The 20,396-nt window shown below is 36.3% G+C and overlaps 1 protein-coding gene across 1 annotated transcript in view; it reads right to left on the reverse strand.

Moving 5' to 3' along the window:
* The window catches only part of LOC107035275 (cytochrome P450 2C21-like), a 45,027-nt gene extending 24,941 nt beyond the window's left edge, over positions 1-20,086 (reverse strand). The window contains exons 1-2 of the mRNA XM_072971672.1: positions 19,657-20,086; positions 1,849-1,948 (exon numbers count right to left, since the gene is read on the reverse strand). Of these exons, the coding sequence (XP_072827773.1) occupies positions 1,849-1,948; positions 19,657-19,739 (183 nt within the window). The 5' untranslated portion in view covers positions 19,740-20,086. The remainder of the gene's footprint in view (positions 1-1,848; positions 1,949-19,656) is intronic.
* Between the last annotated feature and the right edge of the window lie 310 nt (positions 20,087-20,396).

The raw sequence follows: 20,396 nt of genomic DNA on the forward strand, positions 1-20,396 counted from the left end.
AGAACACTTTGTTGATGACTCCTACCCCTAGTCCTCCAAGCTATGTGGTCCCTTTCTGTTGTGCTCCTGTTACATGGATTGTAATCATACATTTATTTACATGATTGTTTCATAAACACATGCCTACCCTCTAGACTTAAATTCCATAATGTTAAGATCTTCGTTCATTCACCTTTGAAAATCCCCAGCATCTAACATATTTGTCACTGAAAGTAGGTATTCAGTAACTTGTTGAACATATGATATACTCAAGTAACCTGTGCAAAATACTTATTACTCACATTTTCAAGAAATGAAAAATTAAAGCTCAGAGAGATTTCAAAAGTTTGCCCAAGGCTGTGCGTTAACAAGTGAATGAGCTGAGGTGCTGACACAATCTCTTCAAATCCAACGCCCAACACACAGGAAGAAGAGCTTCCAGGGGCAGTGCTCTGGCAACTAGCTGTCTCAGGGAGGTCAGACTTCAGAGATTTAGAGAGCAATTGCTCTACAAATAGCTAGGAGCAGAACAGCTATTCATTCAATCATCGAGAAAATGTAACAGAAACTGTGAAATTTCCTCAAACTTAAGTTATTTCCTTGACTTCAAATCAATGTGTGCTTTTAGGAAAATTTTACTATTGTCACTCTGTAAATGTGCTTGTTTGTTTGTTTTAAATTGAAAGCAGTTTCATTGCCATTAGAATTCAAAAAGAATAATTACTATAAAGGGTACCTACATCACAATATGGACAGGAAATGCCTACTTTGGCAATTTCAACAATCACCTCATGGATTTCATTCCCTTTTGGCAGTACCTTTAGGTATATACCATTCAAAATCATGTCTGGGTGTCACACAACATGAGCAAGTGGGATTTGTCCCAGGGATGCCAGGATGGTTCAGCATCCACAGCTCAATCAATGTGATTCACCACATTAGCAAATTAAAGGATAGAAATCATATGATCAACTCAATAGATACAGAAAAGCTTTTGACAGCAGTCACAGGGGAAAAAAAAGAAATTAAAAGAACTGAAATTGGAAAGGAGGAAGTAAAACTGTCATTATTTGCAGATGACATTATACTATACATACAAAATTCTAAAGATGCCACCAAAAAACTACTAGAGCTTTCCAATGAATTCGGTAAAGTTACACGATATAAAGTGAACATACAGAAATGTGTTGCATTCTGCACACTAACGACAAACTATCAGAAAGAGAAATTGAGAAAACAATCCCACTTACCATCACATTAGAAAGAATACAATACCTAGAAATAACCTAAGGAAGTAAAAGACTTGTACTCAGAAAACTACAGGACATTGATGAAAGAAATTTCAGGAAACACAAACAGGTGGCGAGACATAGCATGCTCATGGGTTCGGAGAATTAATATTGATTAAAGACCTTGCTACCTAAGGCAATCAACAGATTTAGTGCAATTCCTATCAAAATACCGGTGGAATTTTTCACATAGTAAGAGCAAAAATTGTAAAATCTGTATGGAAACACAAAAGACCTCCAACAGCCAAAGCTATCTTAAGAAGACTAGAGCTGGAGGTAACACGCTCCTAGATTTCGGAACATAGCATATATTTTATAATAGCTTTAGCCAGAGTATAATCTATAAAAATTTTGAATGACATTATACACATGAAACTAACAGAAAATTGTACAACTATACCTTAATTTTAAAAAATGTATACATTTATAGATAAAATCACGTCCAAATGTCCAATGGGCACTACCCTGTAAAACCACTTTATGAAAATATGGTATCTGGGACCATGAAGTCTAGAACAAGATACGGGGCTGTCTTATTTACTCACTGCAAATAACTGAAAGAAAAATGAGTCATACATACCTTGCTCATGGATTTGGTGACATCCTTAATGTTTATCTGTAGAATATTCCCAATGATGGGGAGAGGGGTAGGGCCAGGTGGCAGCTTCCCTTTGGCATAGCTTTGGTTCCATAGGAAAAGAAAAATCAAAAAAGAAAGACAAGTTTGTCCACACATGACTCATGAGTTTGGCTAGAACTAATCATATGGCCCCATTCAGCCACAAGAGGTTTATTAAGTGCTCCTGGTAGAAGGACAGCTGGATATATTAGCCAACAACTCTAATGACTACCACAATTTCTCTCACCAAAATTAAGTGAAAGTAAAATGACTTACTTCTAGCTAAAACAAATTCCTTAAATATTAATGATTCATATATGTGATCAAATACACAAACATTTGTATAATAAATATATGAAATAAATATATATATTAAATATATTAAGTAAAAATGTGAATAAAATATGGAAATAAAAATATTTACAATTAAAAAAAAAAAAGAAAGAAAGACAAATCACCAGGACTATCAAGAGATCCATTGATGTGGTTTATGTAAGTGCAACGGAAAGCTTAGAATCCAAAGACTTTTTAAATAGTAGGTGCAAACTCATCAGCAAACATGCAGTAAGTCTTTGAACCCTTGAGTAAATATTGTTTATCATCAGTGCACTTTGGCCTACCAGCAGACACATAAATAAAAACACTCATCTTGGTGTTAATAAATATCCAAGTTTTCAACGGGAATCCCAACTAAAAAACAACTCACTTCTTCAGCGATGGCCATATTTTAGTAATGAAATTCAAAGCTATCAAATTTCAAAGGGTTGGAATTAATGATCACAACAAATGTTGAAAGAGTATCTCTTACGTCAACGTTCATCCTCTTATGAGCAGAAGAAGCACTCTCTTAGTGCCTTTTCTCAGAAGATCCAGGGAAAGGCCACACTTCAAAACAGAAGGAAGGAGGCAGGATAAAAAAGAAAGATATAGGGAGTTGGTCTTATCTTAGAGAAGAGTAGATATCCCAACATGCTTGCAGAACCCTTTTCTATACGTCAGGAGTTCTGACACCACCTACTCCCAAAGTGGGTGCAGGTCAACAGGCAGTAGACAGAAGACAGGAGTAACAGATCTTGAGGATTCCTCAAGTCAAGGAAAGAAATCACTCAAAGACATCAGTGGAAAGCCCCTTGGCTGCACATCGCCCACCACCCTCCTTACTTATACATTTCCAGTGAGGATCATATATCAGAGCATACATTGCCTGTTCACTCTTGGGAGAGGAAATACACTCCAGCATTCAATACTGTAAACATTTTTAAGTGTCTAGAAACTCACAGATACGAATGAAACTTCAAGACTCAGAAGATATTTGAGGAACTCCAACAGCACAACAAATATCAAACTTAAAAATCAGAAAACTAATCCCTAAAGACTTTAGTGAAAACAGAAAAAATTCTAAAATAAATATATCATCAAATTAATTTAGCCATATGAAAAGAAAAACTTCTTAGAAAACTTACTAGAGATTCTCATTAAGTGTCTGATTGCAAAAATGCTTTTTAAAAAACCTAAAATGATATACTTTTCCTTTTAGTAGAGGAAAAGCAAAATGAAAGGAAGAAACCTTGATCTATCCAACCAAGGACAATATAAAATGAGGTCTATGAAATGTAAGATAAAAACATCACTTTCATCAAAGATTGCATGGTTATTTAAAAGAAGCTTCCAGAATACACTGCCTGGTGACCAGTATGGACCACATAAATATGAAGACTACAAGCTAATTCCATGTATAAAAAGTTAAGTGCAAAATAACAATGATGAAAATTACAAAGTTCAGTGATATGGACAATAGTTCTAAAATGTCCTTCATTGATAGCAAGCACATCAATGACACTTATTTTGGATAAATTTGGATACTTATGTTGGATAACATTTAATTAACCTGATAAATTTAACTAACAATTTAAAAAAATATTTAAGTACCCTACCTTCATAGCATGGCTGCATCAATATATAACTAGCATATTACACCACAAGAGTGACTGAAGAAATATTTCAGTGGCTATTCTGTGCCAGATATTTTATACCCTGTTAGCTCAGCTGATCTTCAGAAGATGCTTTGAACAAAAATGTTTCAGCTGAAGACTCCGACTCTAGTTTATTAATTTGTGAACTCTGCATTGGAAAGTATTTCAATTCAATTATATTCCACAACATTTGCTGAGTAATGATTATGTATCTCACAATCTTATTTTTTTAAATTGAAGTATGGCAGTTTACAATGTTGTGTCAATTTCTGGTGTACAGCAAAACTGTTCAGTCATACATATACATACACATATTTGTTTTCATCTTCTTTTTCATTATAGGTTACTACAAGATATTGAACATATTTCCCTGTGCTATACAGTATAAGCTTGCTGTTTATGTATTTTATATATAGTAGTTAGTATCTGCGAATCTCGAGCTCCCAGTTTATCCCTTCCCACCCCTTCCTCCTGGTAACCATAAGTTTGTTTTCTATGTCTGTGAATCTGTTTCTGTTTTGTAAATAAGTTCGTCTGTCTTTTTTTTAGATTCCACATATAAGTGACATCATATGGTATTTTTCTTTCTCTTTCTGGCTTACTTAATTTAGAATGACAATCGACAGGGAGGGTGGGGGAAGGTATAGCTCAGTGGTAGAGTGCATACCTAGCATGCATGAGGTCCTGGGTTCAATCCCCAGTACTGCCACTAAAGAAAGAAAGAAATAACCCTACTTACCGTCCACTAAAAAAAAAAAAAAAAAAAAAAAGAGGGAATAACAATCTCCAGGTCCATCCATATTGCCGCAAATGGCACTACTTAATCCTTTTAATCGCTGAGTAGTATTCTGTTCTATAAATATACCACACTTTCTTTATTCTGTCACCTGTCGATGGACATTTAGGTTCCTTCTATGCCTTGGTCGTTGTAAACAGGGCTGCTGTGAACACTGGGGTGTGTGTCTCTTTTTGAATTCAGCTTGCCTCTGGATATATTCATAGGAGCTGCATTGCTGGATCATATGGTAAGTCTATTTTTAGTCTTTTGAGGACTCTCCATACTGTTTTCCATAACAGCTGCACCAAACTACATTCCTGCCAACAGCTCTGCTTCATTCCTGTGTGAGGAAACGTAGATCATATGGATTCTTCAGTGATGCTGTCTTCAGATCCCTCTCTTCTGGGTCATGGTTCACCTGTTTCCCATCAATCTCTCCTGAGAATGCCTCCTCTCATCCCTCCTCTCTTCACTGTGTAGTATCACTGCAGAAGTGTATTTGCTGTTCCTCAGACTCTGTAACATCTGTATTGGAAACCACACATGCCAGTACTACTCGACTACTGAGTGGTACTATAGTACTACTAGACATAGTACTACACACTCAGTACAAAATAGAACAGAATGAGTAGATTATGCCAATGCAAGCCATTTCTCCTCTGTATATTCTTAATAAAAATCATAATTTGATGAGCCATTTCTCATACTTTCCTTCTTTTGTGCATATTACAGTCAAGAAAGGAAAGAAAAAATTCTAAGGGGTCACTTGGTCCCCATAATGATATGCACAGAGACGGACAAGGAAATGAGAATAGAAAAGCTCACTTGGCTTCACGTCATCTAGAGTTCCTTGAGGTTATGATTTGAAAGTGAAGGAAATTGTTTTCAGGAGCAACTTCACCCTGTAAGGAAATACTGAGGTCACTGACAGTGACGAATTAAACTCAAAGTAAACCACAGAAATGTATAAATGAAAATAAGAACAGAAATGAATGAAATTGTATACAGGAAATCACTTGAAAAGAAAATAATGAAACCAAATCTGGTTCTTTGAAAAGTTCAAAGGAATGGATAAACCCATAGCCAGGCTACCCCCTAAAAAGTAAGAAGACACAAATTACACAGGCTGTAACTAAGAGGGGGGCCACCTCTTTAATGCCATAGACATTACAAGGATAATAAAGGAATAGTATTAACAACTCTATATCCACCAATTTCATAACTTAATTGAAACGGACAGTTCCGTAAGAACACGGTCTCACGAGAAGGAGTAACATCAGTAACATGGCACGATAGGAAGCTCTGAACTCTCCTTCCCTCAGTGGACACAGTGATGCAAAGAAACACATGAAAAGTTTCCTTGTCAAAAACACAGAGAGTATTTGAAAGACTTCTGTACCCTTAGTGAATGTTAATCCAGCCACATCAAAGCCAGAAAGAAGAGCAGAGGCACATTCTCAACGTAACTACCCACCCCAGCAAAGGGCCAAATATTGAGGAGGAACTCCCAACTCCCAGATTTTCCCTGAGGAGCAAATCAGTTGACAAGTACCTTTGGCATTCCAAATTTTCACGACTTTTGGGAGGAGTTTCATGAGGAACCGCCTTCTGTCTTACTTGTTTTGGATCATTGACAGGACTCAGCATACTCTAGACACCTGGAGATGACTAGAACAAAAACTAGCTTGCAAGTTTGAAAGACCTTCAGAACTTTTAGCTAAGCATCTGGTGGGGTTCTTCTCCTGCAAGAGACTAGTCAGTGAATACTGAGAGAAGTGACTGTCTAATGTGTAGACAGCAATGCAGAGTGTCAAGGAAAATGAAGAAACGGGAGATATATGATTAATCTGAAAGATAACTCAAAATATCACAGGGGTCAGGAGAACAATGAAAAATGATGTAGCATTTCAACAAAAAGACATACAATTTAAATGTCTCAAACAGAAATAGAGCTAAAGAATACAATAATTGAACTGAAAAGTCATCAGAGTGTTCACGACCGACTAGATCAATAAGAAAGGATCAGCGAACTAAAACATACATCACTGGAAATTATTCAGTCAGGGAACAAAAAGGGGAGAGAAAGAAAAGAAGTTGAAGAGACATGAAGGGGACCAATATATGCAGTACAGGAATACTAAAAGGGAAGAGAGAAAGAGAAGAGACTAGAAAGCTTGGAAATAGCAATGGAAGAAAGCTTCCCAAATCTGGGGAAGGAAATGGACAAAAAAATCCTCATGTATAAAGAACTTCAAATCAAAGAAAACAAACAAACAAAAAATCCACACCGAGACACACTATAAACAAGTTGACAAAACTCAACGACAACAAGAATTTTGAAAGCAGCAAGGGAAAGACATGTGTCACAAACAATGGAACCCCTCAATACTGTCGGCAGATTTTTAAGCAGAAACTTTGCAGAAGAAAAGAGAATGAGAAAATATACTCAAAGTTCTGAACGAAAAACCCACCAACCGAGAACCTAAACTCATCAAAACCTTCTTTCAAAAATGAAGGAGCGGTAAAATTTCCACAAACAAACAAAACAAACTATTTCTCATCACTTGAACTGCCTCACAGGAAATGCTAAAGGGAGTTCTTCAACCTGAAGTGAAAGCACAATAAACATGATAGTATAAGAAGGAACAAAACTCTTTTGTAGAGGAAAACACCATATAGAAAATACAGAATACTATATTGCTGTGATGGGGGTACAAAAATGACATTTCTAGTATAAAAGTTAAACAACAGTATTAAAATAAAGTATAAGTAAAAATATATTAACAGACAGTGTAAAATATATGTAAATTGTGACATTAATCACATAAACTGGGGGGTATTAAAAGTGTAGAGATTTGCAGGTGATTAAAGTTGTTATCAGCTTAAACTAGACTGTTACAAGATATTTTACATAAGCCCTATAGTATACAGTAACCACAAAAAACCTGTAGATGTTACATAAAGAAAAAAAATAAAAGAACCAAACTATACAAAAAAGAAGGAAAAAACAAAGAAGACAACGGGATAGGAAAACAGGAACAAAAAACTGTAAGACAAACATAAAACAATGAACAAAAATGACAATAGTAAGTCAGTTCTTATCAATAGTTACTTTGAATGTGAACAGATTAAACTCGCCAGTCAAAGACTTAGAATCACTAGATGGATTTAAATAAGAATATCCAACTCTGTGCTCTCTAAAAGAATCTCACTTCAGATTTAAGGACACACAGAGGCTGAAAGCATATGGATGGAAAAAGGTACCTCAAGCAAATGGTAGACGCAAGAGAGGGATCACTATACTTAGACAAAATAGACTTTAGGTCAAAAATTGTTATGAGAGACAGGAAGGATGCGATACAGTCATAAAGGGAGCAACCCACCATGATTATATAACAACTATACATATATATACCCAACGCCAGAGCACATAAATATATAAAATTGACATTGACAAAATGGTCAATTAATCTTCGACACAGGAGCCAAGAATATACAGTGGAGAAAAGACAGCCTCTTGAGCAAGTGGTGCTGGGAAAGCAGGACAGCCGCATGTAAATCAGTGAACATAAAACACTCCAGAACACAATGTACAGAGATAAATTCAAAATGATTTAAAGACTTAAGCATAAGATAATACCTTATAAAACTCCTAGAAGAAAACACAGGGAAAACATTCTGTGATATAAATCTCAGCAGTGTTCTCCTAGAGCAGTCAACCCAGGCAATAGAAATAAAAGCAAAAATAAACAAATGGGGTCTCATTAAACTTACAAGCTTTTACGCAGCAAACTAGAAACAAAACAAAAAAACAACCTACAGAATAGGAGAAAATATTTGCAAGCGATGCAACTAACGAGGGCTTAATTTCTAAAATGTACAAACACCTTGTACTACTTAATAACAAGAACAACAACCCAGTCAAAAACTAGGTAGAAGACCTAAACAAACATCTCTCCAATTAAGATATAAATGGCCAATAAGCATAGGTCAATATGCTCAATATCGCTAATTATCAGAGAAATGCAAATCAAAACTACAATGAGGTATCACCGCACATCAGTCAGAATGACCATCATTAAAAAGTCCACAAGCAATAAAAGCTGGAGAGGGTGTGGAGAAAAAGGAATGTGGCAGGAAGGTAGTTTGGTGCAGCCATTAACAAAAAAATAGAGATTTCTTAAAAAGTGAAAAATAGAGTTGTCACATGATCCAGCAATCCCACTCCTGTTCATATAATCACAGGAAACTCTAATTTGAAAAGATACATGCACTCCAATGTTCACTGCAGCACTGCTGACAATAGCCGAGACACAGAAGCAACGTAAATGTCCATCAACAGATGACTAGATAAAGAGGTTGTGGCATATGTATACAATGGACTACTACTCAGCCATAAAAAAGAATGAAATAATGCCATTTGCAGCAGCATGGATGGATATGCAGATTGTCATACTAAGTGAAGTAAGTCAGAAAGAGAAAAAAAAATGCCACATAACATCACTTACATGTGGAATCTTAAAAATGGACATCAATGAACTTATTTACAAAACAGAAACAGACTCACAGACATAGAAAATAAAACATCATGGTTTCCAGGGGACAAGAAGGGTGGTGGTGGAGGGGTAAGTTGGGAGTTCAGGATTTGCAGATACTAACTACTACATAAAAAATAGATACACAACAGGTCTTACTGTGTATCACAGGGAACTATATTCAATACCTCGTAATGAAAATTCAGTACTTTGTAATAGCTTCTGATGAAAAAGGAATGTATATAATGAAATATCCCTTTTTGTATACTAAGTGAATCATGCTGCTGTATATCAGAAACTAACACAATATTGTAAACTGACTATACTTCAATTAAAAAAAAGAAAGAGAGAACACTTTCAAATTCACTTTATGAGGCCTGCAATTTTGTGATACCAAAGCCAGACAGAGACACCACAAGAAAGAAGAGTTCACGTCAATATACCTTATGATGACATATGCAAAAATCCTCAGTAAAATACTAGCATAACAAACTCAACGGCACATTAGAAGTATCATACGTTATGGCTACGTGGCATTTATTCCTCTGACGCAGGGATGGTTCAACATGTAAAATTCAAACAATGTGATACACTACATTAGCACAATGAAGCATAAAAATCACATGATCATCTGAATAGGTGAAGAAAAAGCATTTGATCACATTCAACATGCTTTCATTATGAAAACACGCAATAAACCAGGAATGATAAAGGCTATATGAAAACTGAGAGATAACATCATAGAGGTTAAAAACTGGATGCTCTCTAAGAACAGGATCACGGAAGGATCACACAGCTGATGTCCAACATCACACTAGAAGTCCTTGCTAAGAAAGTAGGCAATAAAAGGAAGTGAAACGCATTCAAATCAGAAGCAAGAACTAAAATTATATCTGTTCAGAGATGACATGGTATTATACACAAAAAATCATGAAGATTCTACACCTAAAAACCCATTAGAACTAATAAATAAATTAATTTAGTAAATTTTCAGGACATAAAGTCAACTTGCAAAAATCAGTTGCATTTCTATGCACTGACAATAAACAATGTGTAATGAAAATTAGAAACACAATTATCATTTATAGCAGCATGAAAAATATTGATATGGTAGAAATAACTAAGGAAATGAAAAGCTTGTACACTGAATAACACACAACATTGCTGAAAGAAATTCTGAGACGCAAAGAAATGGAAAGATATTTCAAGTTCACAGATTTGAAGAATTAATACTGTTAAAAGGTCCATACTACACAAAGCCATCTGCATGTGCAATGCAGTACCTATCAAAATACTAAAAATTTTTTTACAGAAATAAAAACAAACAATCTCAAAATTCATAAGGAACCACAAGGTTCCAAATAGCCAATGCAATCTCAAAAAAGAAGGACAAATCTGGAGGCTTCACGCATCCTGATCTCAAAATATATTACAAAGCTATAGGAATTAAAACCTAACTGGTGACTATATTCAATAGCTTCTAATAACCTTTGATGAAAAACAAGATGAAACAGAATATATGTATGTATATGCATGACTGGGACATTGTGCTGCACACCAGAAACTGACATATACTAACTGACTGTACTTCCATTAAAAAAAACACAAACCTTATTAGACTGACATAAAAATAGACACATAGAATAATGGAACAGTTTAGAGAACCCAGAAATAAATCCAAGCTTACAGAGTCACCTAACCTTTCACAAGTATGCCAAGACTACACAATGGGCAAAGAAGAGTCTCTTCTACAAATAATCCTGGAAAAATAGATATCTATGTGTAGAACAATGAAATTGGACCTTATGGTACACCAGACACAAAAGGCAACTAAAAATGGGTTCAAGACTAAATGTAAGACCTGAAACGATAAACTTTCTCAAGAAAACATACAGTATAAGATTCATGACAGTTTTGACTATGATTCCATGGATATGACACTAAAAGCACAGGCAGCAAAAGCAAACTTAGACAAGTGGGACTATATAAAAACAAAAAGCTACACAAAAACAAACAATCAATAAGGTTAAAAGACAACATATAGAATGGGAGAAAATATCTGCAAGTCCTATCTGATAAGAGGTTAATTTCCAACATATACAGAAACTCTTACAACTCAATAGCAAAGGATGAATCCAATTTAAAAACAGCCAAAGGACTAGAAGAATCATATATCCAAAGAAAAAAATAGCAATGGCAAACAAGTATATGAAAAGGTGCTCGACATCACTGATCATCAGAGCAATGTAAATCTAAAACACCATGACATAGCTCCTTACACCTGTTAGGCTGGATATTATAAAAAGAAAGAAAACAAGCGTTGCAAGGATGTGAAGAAACTGAAACTTATGTATGCTGTTCATGGGAATGCAAAATGGTGCAGCTTGTATGGAAGACAGAATAGAGTTGCATCAAAAAGCTAAAAATAGAGTTACCATGTAACCTAGAAATCCCACTTTTGACTATTTAACAAAATAATTGAAATTAGGATATTCAGGAGATATTACACTTTTATATTTGAGTTGGCATTATTCAATATAGACAAGACGTAGAGAATCCTAACTGTTCCACCAATGGATAAATGGGGAAAATGTGGTATTTAACAAATGAGTATGTATGCAAAACAGAAACAGATTCACAGATTCACAGATTCACAGATTCACAGATTCACAGATTCACAGACCTGTTAAAAAAATTAGTGGTTACCAGTGGGGACAGGGAATGTGGGATGGGTAAATTAGGAGAATGGGGTTAAGAGATACAAACTAAGATTATAAAATAATAAGCAACAAGCATATATTTTGTAGCAAAGGGAATTACAGCCATTATCTTGTAATAACGTTTAACATAGTATAATCTCTAAAAATACTGGATCACTATGTTGTACACATGAAGCTAATAAAATAATGTAAATCTACATTTTAATGAAAAAATCCTTTAACATTTCAAAAATAAGACAAAAGAAAGAACAATGGGGAAATGTAATATACACATAGAATGGAATCTTATTCAACCTTAAAAAATTAGGTATTGATGTAGTATGTTACAACATGGATGAACGTTGAGATATTATCCTAAGTCAACTTAAGTCAGTTACAGAATACAAATACTGCATGATTCCATGTATATGGGGTATCCAAAATAATTAAATTCTTAGGTTAAAAGAATTAAATGGTGGTTGCTAGAGGCTGGAGAGTAAGGGAAAGGGTCAGTTGCTAATCAGTGGGTATATAAAAGCTATATATGACAAACCTACAGCCAGCATAGTTGTCAACGGTGAAAACCTCAAAACCTTCGCACAAAAATCTGGGACATGGCTGCCACTATCATCACTCCAATTCAACATAGTCTTGGAAGTCCTAGTCATGGCAATCAGGCAAGAGAGAGAAATAAAAGGGATCCAAGTTGGAAAAGAAGAGGTAAAAGTGTCAACATATGCAGATGACATGATACTATGTATAGAAAACCCTAAAAGGTCCACACAAAAACTACTAGAACTAATCGAAGAATACAGGAAGGTAGTAGGTTACAAGATTAACGCTCAAAAATCAGTTGCATTTGTTTACACTAACGATGAAATCAACAGAAAAAGAAAGTAAAGAAACAATCCCCTTTAAAATAGCACCCAAAGTAATAAAATACCTAGGAGTAAACCTAGCCAAAGAAATGAAAGACTTATACATGGAAAACTATAAAACACTGACTAAGGAAATTAAAGAAGTCTTAAAAAAATGGAAAGATATCCCATGCTCCTGGATTGGAAGAATCAATATTGTTAAAATGGTCATACTGCCCAAGAAAATCTACAGGTTTAATGCAATCCCTATCAAATTACGCAGGACATATTTCACAGAACTAGAACAAATCATAATAAAATTTATACAGAACCACAAAAGACATAGAATTGCCAAAGCATTATTGAATAAACAGAAAGAGGCTAGAGGAATAACTCTCCCAGACTTCAGACAATACTATACAGCTACAGTAATCAAAACAGCATGGTATTGGTACAAAAACACACATATTGACCAGTGGAACAGAACAGAGAGACCAAAAATGAACCCACAAACTTCTCGTCAACTAATCTTCGACAAAGGAAGCAAGAATATACAATGGAATAAAGACAGTCTCATCAGCAAATGGTGTTGGGAAAACTGGACAGCAGCATGTAAAGCAATGAAGCTAGAACACTCCCTTACACAACACACAAAAATACACTCAAAATGGATCAAAGACTTAAACATAAGACAAGATACAATAAACCTCCTAGAAGAAAATACAGGCAAAATATTATCTCACATACATCTCAAACTGTTCTCGTAGAACAGTCTACCCAAGCAATAGAAATAAAAGCAAGAATAAACAAATGGGACCTAATGAAAATTATAAGCTTTTGCACAACAAAGGAAACCATAAGTAAAACAAAACGACAACCTACGGAATGGGAGAAAATTTTTGCAAATGATGAAACCAACAAAGGCTTGATCTCCAGAATATATAAGCAGCTCAAATGACTTAATAAGGGAAAAAACAAACAACCCAATTCAAAAATGGGCAGAAGACTTAAACAGGCAATTTTCCAAGGAAGAAATACAAATGATCAATAGGCACATGAAAAAATGTTGAATATCACTAATTGTCAGAGATATGCAAATCAAAAGTACAATGAGGTATCACCTCATACCAGTCAGAATGGCCATTATTCAAAACTCCACAAATGACAAATGCTGGAGAGGCTGTGGAGAAAAGGGAACCCTCCTACACTGCCGGTGGGAATGCAGGTTGGTACAGCCTTGTGGAATACAGTATGGAGATTCCTCAAAGACTAGGAATAGACCTACCGTATGACCCAGGAATCCCGCTCCTGGGCATATATCCAGAAGGAACCCTACTTCAAAAAGACACCTGCACCCCAATGTTCTTAGCAGCACTATTTACAATAGCCAAGACATGGAAAAAGCCTAAATGTTCATTGACAGATGACTGGATAAAGAAGATGTGGTATATTTATACAATGGAATACTATTCAGCCATAAAACACGACAACATAATGTCATTTGCAGCAACATGGATGTCCCTGGAGAACATCATTCTAAGTGAAGTAAGCCAGAAAGAGAAAGAAAAATAATTTATGAGACTGCACATATGTGGGGTCTAAATAAAAAACAACATAAATACAAAACAGAAACAGACTCAGACATAGAATACAAACTTGTGGTTCTCAAGGGGGCAGGGGATGGGAAGGGACAGACTGGGATTTTAAAATTTAGAATAGACAAACAAGATTATACCATATAGCACAGGAAATATATGCAAGATCTTATGGTAGCTCACAGCTAAAAAAAATCTGACAATGTGCTCTACACTGGAATTTGACACAACATTGTAAAATGAGTATAACTCAAAAAAAAGTTAAATAAAATATATAAAAAATAAAAAATATAAGGTAATCTACCATAAACTAAAAAAAAAAAAAAAAAAACAAGAATACAAGAAAATTCAGATAGATGGTTCAATGATGTCAAGGAAAGAAGACATGACTAAAATGAGCTCTTTTATCAAAGACATAAAAATTATTTTTAAAAAATAGAGGGGAGAGATCACAGTGGAATGGGAGGACATGGAGCTCACCTCCTCTCACAAATACATCAAAAATACATCAAATGTGGAATGATTATCACAGAATACCTACTGAACAGTGGCAGAAGATCTCATACAAAAAAAGCCACTAGAAAGATTCCCACATAATGCGGCAGGACCAAAGATTAAAAAGAAAAAAGTAATCATAATGGGACCTGCACACCTTTGAGGGAGCTGTGAAAAAGGAAAGGTTCTCTCCTCCTAGGAACCCCGTCACGAGCTGCGAGATCAGCTGAGACAGATAGGGAGTTTCAGAGGCTCAGAGGAGAGTGCAGTCCTGGCCACCTTGTTGCAAATCCCAGCTCAAGCCATGGGTCCACTGGGGTGCGAGGAGGCTGGGTACTGAAAATCGAGCTTCAGCTGACAGATACAGGGAGAGGACTGGGGCTGGCTGCACATAGACAGGGAAGGGACTGGAGTGCAGGCTAGGCCACGACCTGGGGCATATGCAGAATGGAGCCAGGGTCCACAGTAGAAGTCCATTGTTAACAGGCACTCGAAGGGAGGGGTGAAGCCCCACATGGCAGCCTCATTCCTGGTGTGCTCACAGTGGGCACAGCTCTGCCTCTAGGAGCTCTGGGAGTGGCAAGCCCTGGTGGACTGCCCACACCTGGAGGCAGGGTTGAAATATGAGCCAATCCCCGGGCTTTGCAACTTCTGCAGATTTACACAACTGTTGGCTTTCTAAACCCAGTGCCTGCAAGACATCCCAGCGAATTACTGGTGCTCCTGTAGCTGTCAGGGGTTGGGGGGGGGGGTCCAGCGTTAGCACCTGTTGGCTTTGTGGGCCTGTGCACGAAGAGGTGAAGCCGGGGTCTGGGCTGATTCTATAACTCGTGGGTCCAGGTCCAGGTATTGCAGCAGGTTGTCCTGTCTGACTTCAGTGGATCTTTGCCAGCAGATTTGTGTCCATGGCCTTGTGAGCACAGCACCTGAGGGACACCTGGGCGGATTGCCTGCATTCCTGTGGCTGAGGCAGGGCCAAGGGCAGTGCCAATGACAGTGTACTTTCTGAGTCTACACAAGGACAGGTGACTTCACACCACAGAGTGCACTTCCTGGTGGACAGCTCCTGTGGAGGACTATCCAATGGCTCCTCTCCCAGCAGGAGCACTCCCGTCCTGCCTACTTCACCCCATACCTCAGAGCCAGATCTGGGAGCTTCTACTCTGACAACTGCAGAGCAGACTCTGCTCCTAATACAGCTGTGACAACCTCAGAGCAAAGAGGAGGTCCCACTCAACATCCAGTGCAGGCTTTGGTCATAATACCAATCACACTCTCATCAAGGGAATAAGGGACAGCACACACAGAGGAAAGAAGTGGCAAACTTCCATACTAAAAACAGCTCTCACACCAAAAATATAAGATGCATGCAGGCTACACGGGGATGCTCCCACAGGAAAAGCAGCCCTTCAAGACCACAGTAGGTTACTGTTTCTCTTAAATTCATAGAGTCAGAGAAACAGAAATAAAATTAAGAGGCAGAACCACTCTCAACTAAAAGAACAAGAGAAATCCCCTGAAAGAACAATGAAATAGACCTCTCCAGTCCTCCAGATCTCAAGTTCAAAAAGAAGGTAATAAAAATACTGAAGGAATTAAGAAAGGTTACCGATAGAAATGTACATCACTGTAACAAGCAACCAGAAACAATAAAGAGGAGCCAATCAAAATTAGAAAACTCATTTGCCAAGATGAGTGTTGAACTAAAAACAATAAATAACAAACTAAAGAATGTAGAAGAATGAATACATGATCTGGAAGACAGAATAAAGGAAATCACTCAATCTGAACAGCAGACAGACAAATGAAAAAGAAAAATGCAACATACGAGACCTATGAGGTAATATAAAGTGAGCCAATTTACACATAATAGGGATCCCACAAGGAGAAGAAAGAGAAAAGGAGATCCAAAATATGTTTGAAGAAATTATCACTGAAAATTTCCCAAACATAAAGAAGGAAACAGAAATCCAGGTACAGGAAACACAGAGGGTCCCAAACAAACCCACATCAAAATATACTATAATTAAAATAGCAAAAGTTAAAGATAAAGAGAGGATTTTTTTATTACAAAAGCAGCAAGAGAAAAAGAGTTACTTATAAGGAAACCCCCATGAGGCTATCAGCTGATTTCTCTACACAAACATTGCAGGCCAGAAGGGAGTGGCAAGATATATTCAAATTCCTGAATGACAAAAAGCTGCGACCTAGGATACTTTATCTAGCAAGACTATCTTTAGAATAGGAGGAGAGATGAAGAATTTCACAGTTTCAGCAAAAATTAAAAGAATTTAGGAATACTAAACCTATGCTAAAGGACAGATTGAAAGGTCTGCTCTAAATAGGAGAGAAGCAAGATGATATTGAAAGGAGAAAACCGTAACTGCAAAAGTGGTAACTACAATCAGTTGCAATAGAATAAACATAAAGATGTGAAAAAGAACACCAAAATTATTAAAGGTGTTAGAGGGGAACAAGAAAATATGATTTTTTTTTGTCATTCCTTTTAGGATGTGTTTGACCTTACATCACCATCAGTTTAAAGCAAATAGACATGGTAAAGGCTTAGCATACCTGAAAAACAAGGGAACCGCAAATCAAAAGCATACAACAGTCACAAAACCCAAAAAGAAACCAAGATACTATGAAAGAAAATGATCAAACCACAGAAAGCAAAACGAAAGAAAGAAACAAAGAGGAAACACCAAATCAACTGGAAAACTAAGTTCAAAATGGCAATAAACATACATTATCAATAAGTACTGTAAACAGTGGCAGAGACTCTGTGTGTGGCAGAAGAGTCTGTGTATGTGTCAGAGAACTATGTACTTTCTGCTTAGTTTTGCTGCAAACCTAAAGTACTCTAAAAATAAATTCTAATAACTAAAAAGAAAACCCTTAAACCACAACTCTAGACAAACTGTACTCTATGACAACGGAGGGCTTAATGTTGATATACACCTGGTCACTTCAACAGCAAGTCGAATGCTGTTGGATGTGAAAAATCACTGAACTGAGAGCAGAAAACCTGGGATTCTAAAATAAGGCCTTGTACTAATGCAGTGAAGAAACACTGTCTCACTGTAACTAGTTGATCATTAGGAAAAATAAAGATTAGACTAACTGATCTCAGAGATTCCTTCTATTTTTAAATTATCTTTGACTCTTTCAGTCTTTAAAAACAAATGAGCTTCAACAGAAGGAGAGCAGAGCAGAGCAGGGACATTCTTTTCTCAAGGAATGCAAGGGTTACTCTAAAGAAAGGGACTAAATATATTTTACCTAATGTGTGGTTCTTTCAGAGTTTAGAGCTCAACAAAATTGTCATTCTAAGTGAAGTAAGCCAGAAGGAGAAAGAAAAATACCATATGATATCACCCATGTAGAATCTAATAAAAACCAAACCAAACCAAACCAAAACAAAACCCTGATGAATTTCTCTACAAAACAGAAACAGACTTGCCAGACATAGTAAACAACCCTATGGTTACCAGGGGAAAGGGGGTGGAAAGGGATAAATTGGGAGTTCAAGATTTGCAAATATTAACTACTACATATAACATAGATACAAAAACAAATTTCTTCTGTATAGCACATGGAACTATATTCAATACCTTGTAGTAACCTATAATGGAAAAGAATATGAAAATGAATATATGTATGTTTATGTATGACTGAGATATTATGCCGTACACTAGAAACTGACATGTAGTAACTGACTAAACTTCAATTTAAAAAAGGGGCAGTTGCTCTAAAGAAGGGACAGAATTTATTTCACTTAAAATAAGTTAGTGTGGTTGTTTTAAAAGTGTTTAGAGCTGCATGACTTACGCAACAAATTACTGCTTCTCTTTGTCCCAAATAAACGTTCCACTGAGTTTTGAACTCACCTTTAAACTTAAGTTTAAAGGTTTAAAGGTTACAAAACTAAACTTTTCTCACCCCCATTTTAATCAACTGATGCTACAATTATTAACTAAGTCGATATATTTGGAAAGTCACTTACTAGAATGAGTCAGAAAATATTGAATCACAGAACACATTCAGCAGACATGGAGAACCTGGTGAACTCACTGTTTGCTTGGAGGGAAGCACCCATGATTCAGGAAACATGAGTCCCAGTCTCAGCTCTACCACCTGCAGGTACTGTGTCCCTGACATGAGTACTGAATCTCCAAGTCCCAGTTTCCTCAACCCTCCAAATGAAAATAGTTTTACTTAGCAAAAGGTAATTAAGAGACTCCAAAGAGATATTATGGGTGTGAAAATTCTCAGTGCAAAGAAGAATAAAACAGAAACCCATGTAAAAATGAGGAATAAAATATTTTCTATGTATATCTTGACAAAAAAGTTTTTTTCTTTACTAAAAGAGCTTAGAAATAATGGCATGAATCTGGAAGAAATAGGAAGATCTCATCATAGAACACATGTTTTGATGGGAGAAAATATTTGCAAAAGATGAAACGACAAAGGCTTTATCTCCAGAATATATAAGCAGCTCATATGACTTAATAAGGGAAAAAACAAACAACCCAATCCAAAAATGGGCAGAAGACCTAAACAAGCAATTCTCCAATGAAGACATATGAATTATCAATAGGCACATTAAAAAAATGCCCAATATCACTAATCATGAGAGAAATGCAAATCAAAACTATCATGAGGTATCACCTCATACCAATCAGAATGGTCATTATTCAAAAGTCCACAAATGATGAATGCTGGAGAGGCTGTGGAGACAAGGGAACCATCCTACACTGCTGGTGGGAATGCAGGTTGGTGCAGACATTGTAAAAAACAGTATGGAGATCCCTCAAAAGACTAGGAATAGACTTACCGTATGACCCAGGAATCCCGCTCCTGGGCATATATCCAGAAGGAACTCAAATTCAAAAAGACACCAGCACCCTCAGTGTTCATAGGAGGACTATTCACAATAGCCAAGTCATGGAAACAGCCTAAATGTCCATCAACAGATGACTGGATAAAGATGCTGTGGTGTATTATACAATGGAATACTATTCAGCCATTAAAAAAGACAACATAATGCCATTTGCAGCAACGTGGATGTCCCTGGAGAATGTCATTCTAAGTGAAGTAAGCCACAAAGACAAAGAAAAATACCATATGCTATCACTCATATGTGGAATCTAAAAGAAAAAAAGAGAAGAAGAAGACAAATGAACTTAAATATAAAACAGGAAGAGACTCATAGACATAGAATACAAACTTGTGGTTGCCAGGGGGAAGGAGGGTGGAAAGTGACAGACTGGGAGCTTGAAATTGTTAGATACTGACAGGTATATATAGAATAGATAAACAAGTTTATACTGTATCACACCAGGAAATATATACAAGAACTTGTGGTAACTCACAGTGAAAAAGAATGTGAAAGAATATATATATATATACATTCATGTATGACTGAAAAATTGTGCTCTACACCACAAATTGACACAACATTGTAAACTCACTATAACTCAATAAAATTTTTAAAGATTGTAAAACTTAAAAAATATTTTTTAAAAGAACACATGTTTTGTAAAGCACTTTGTGATGTATATCATTCCAGTGATA

The sequence above is a fragment of the Vicugna pacos genome, chromosome 11 (genome assembly GCF_048564905.1).
Source record: "Vicugna pacos chromosome 11, VicPac4, whole genome shotgun sequence".
Classification (NCBI taxonomy): Eukaryota; Metazoa; Chordata; class Mammalia; order Artiodactyla; family Camelidae; genus Vicugna; species Vicugna pacos.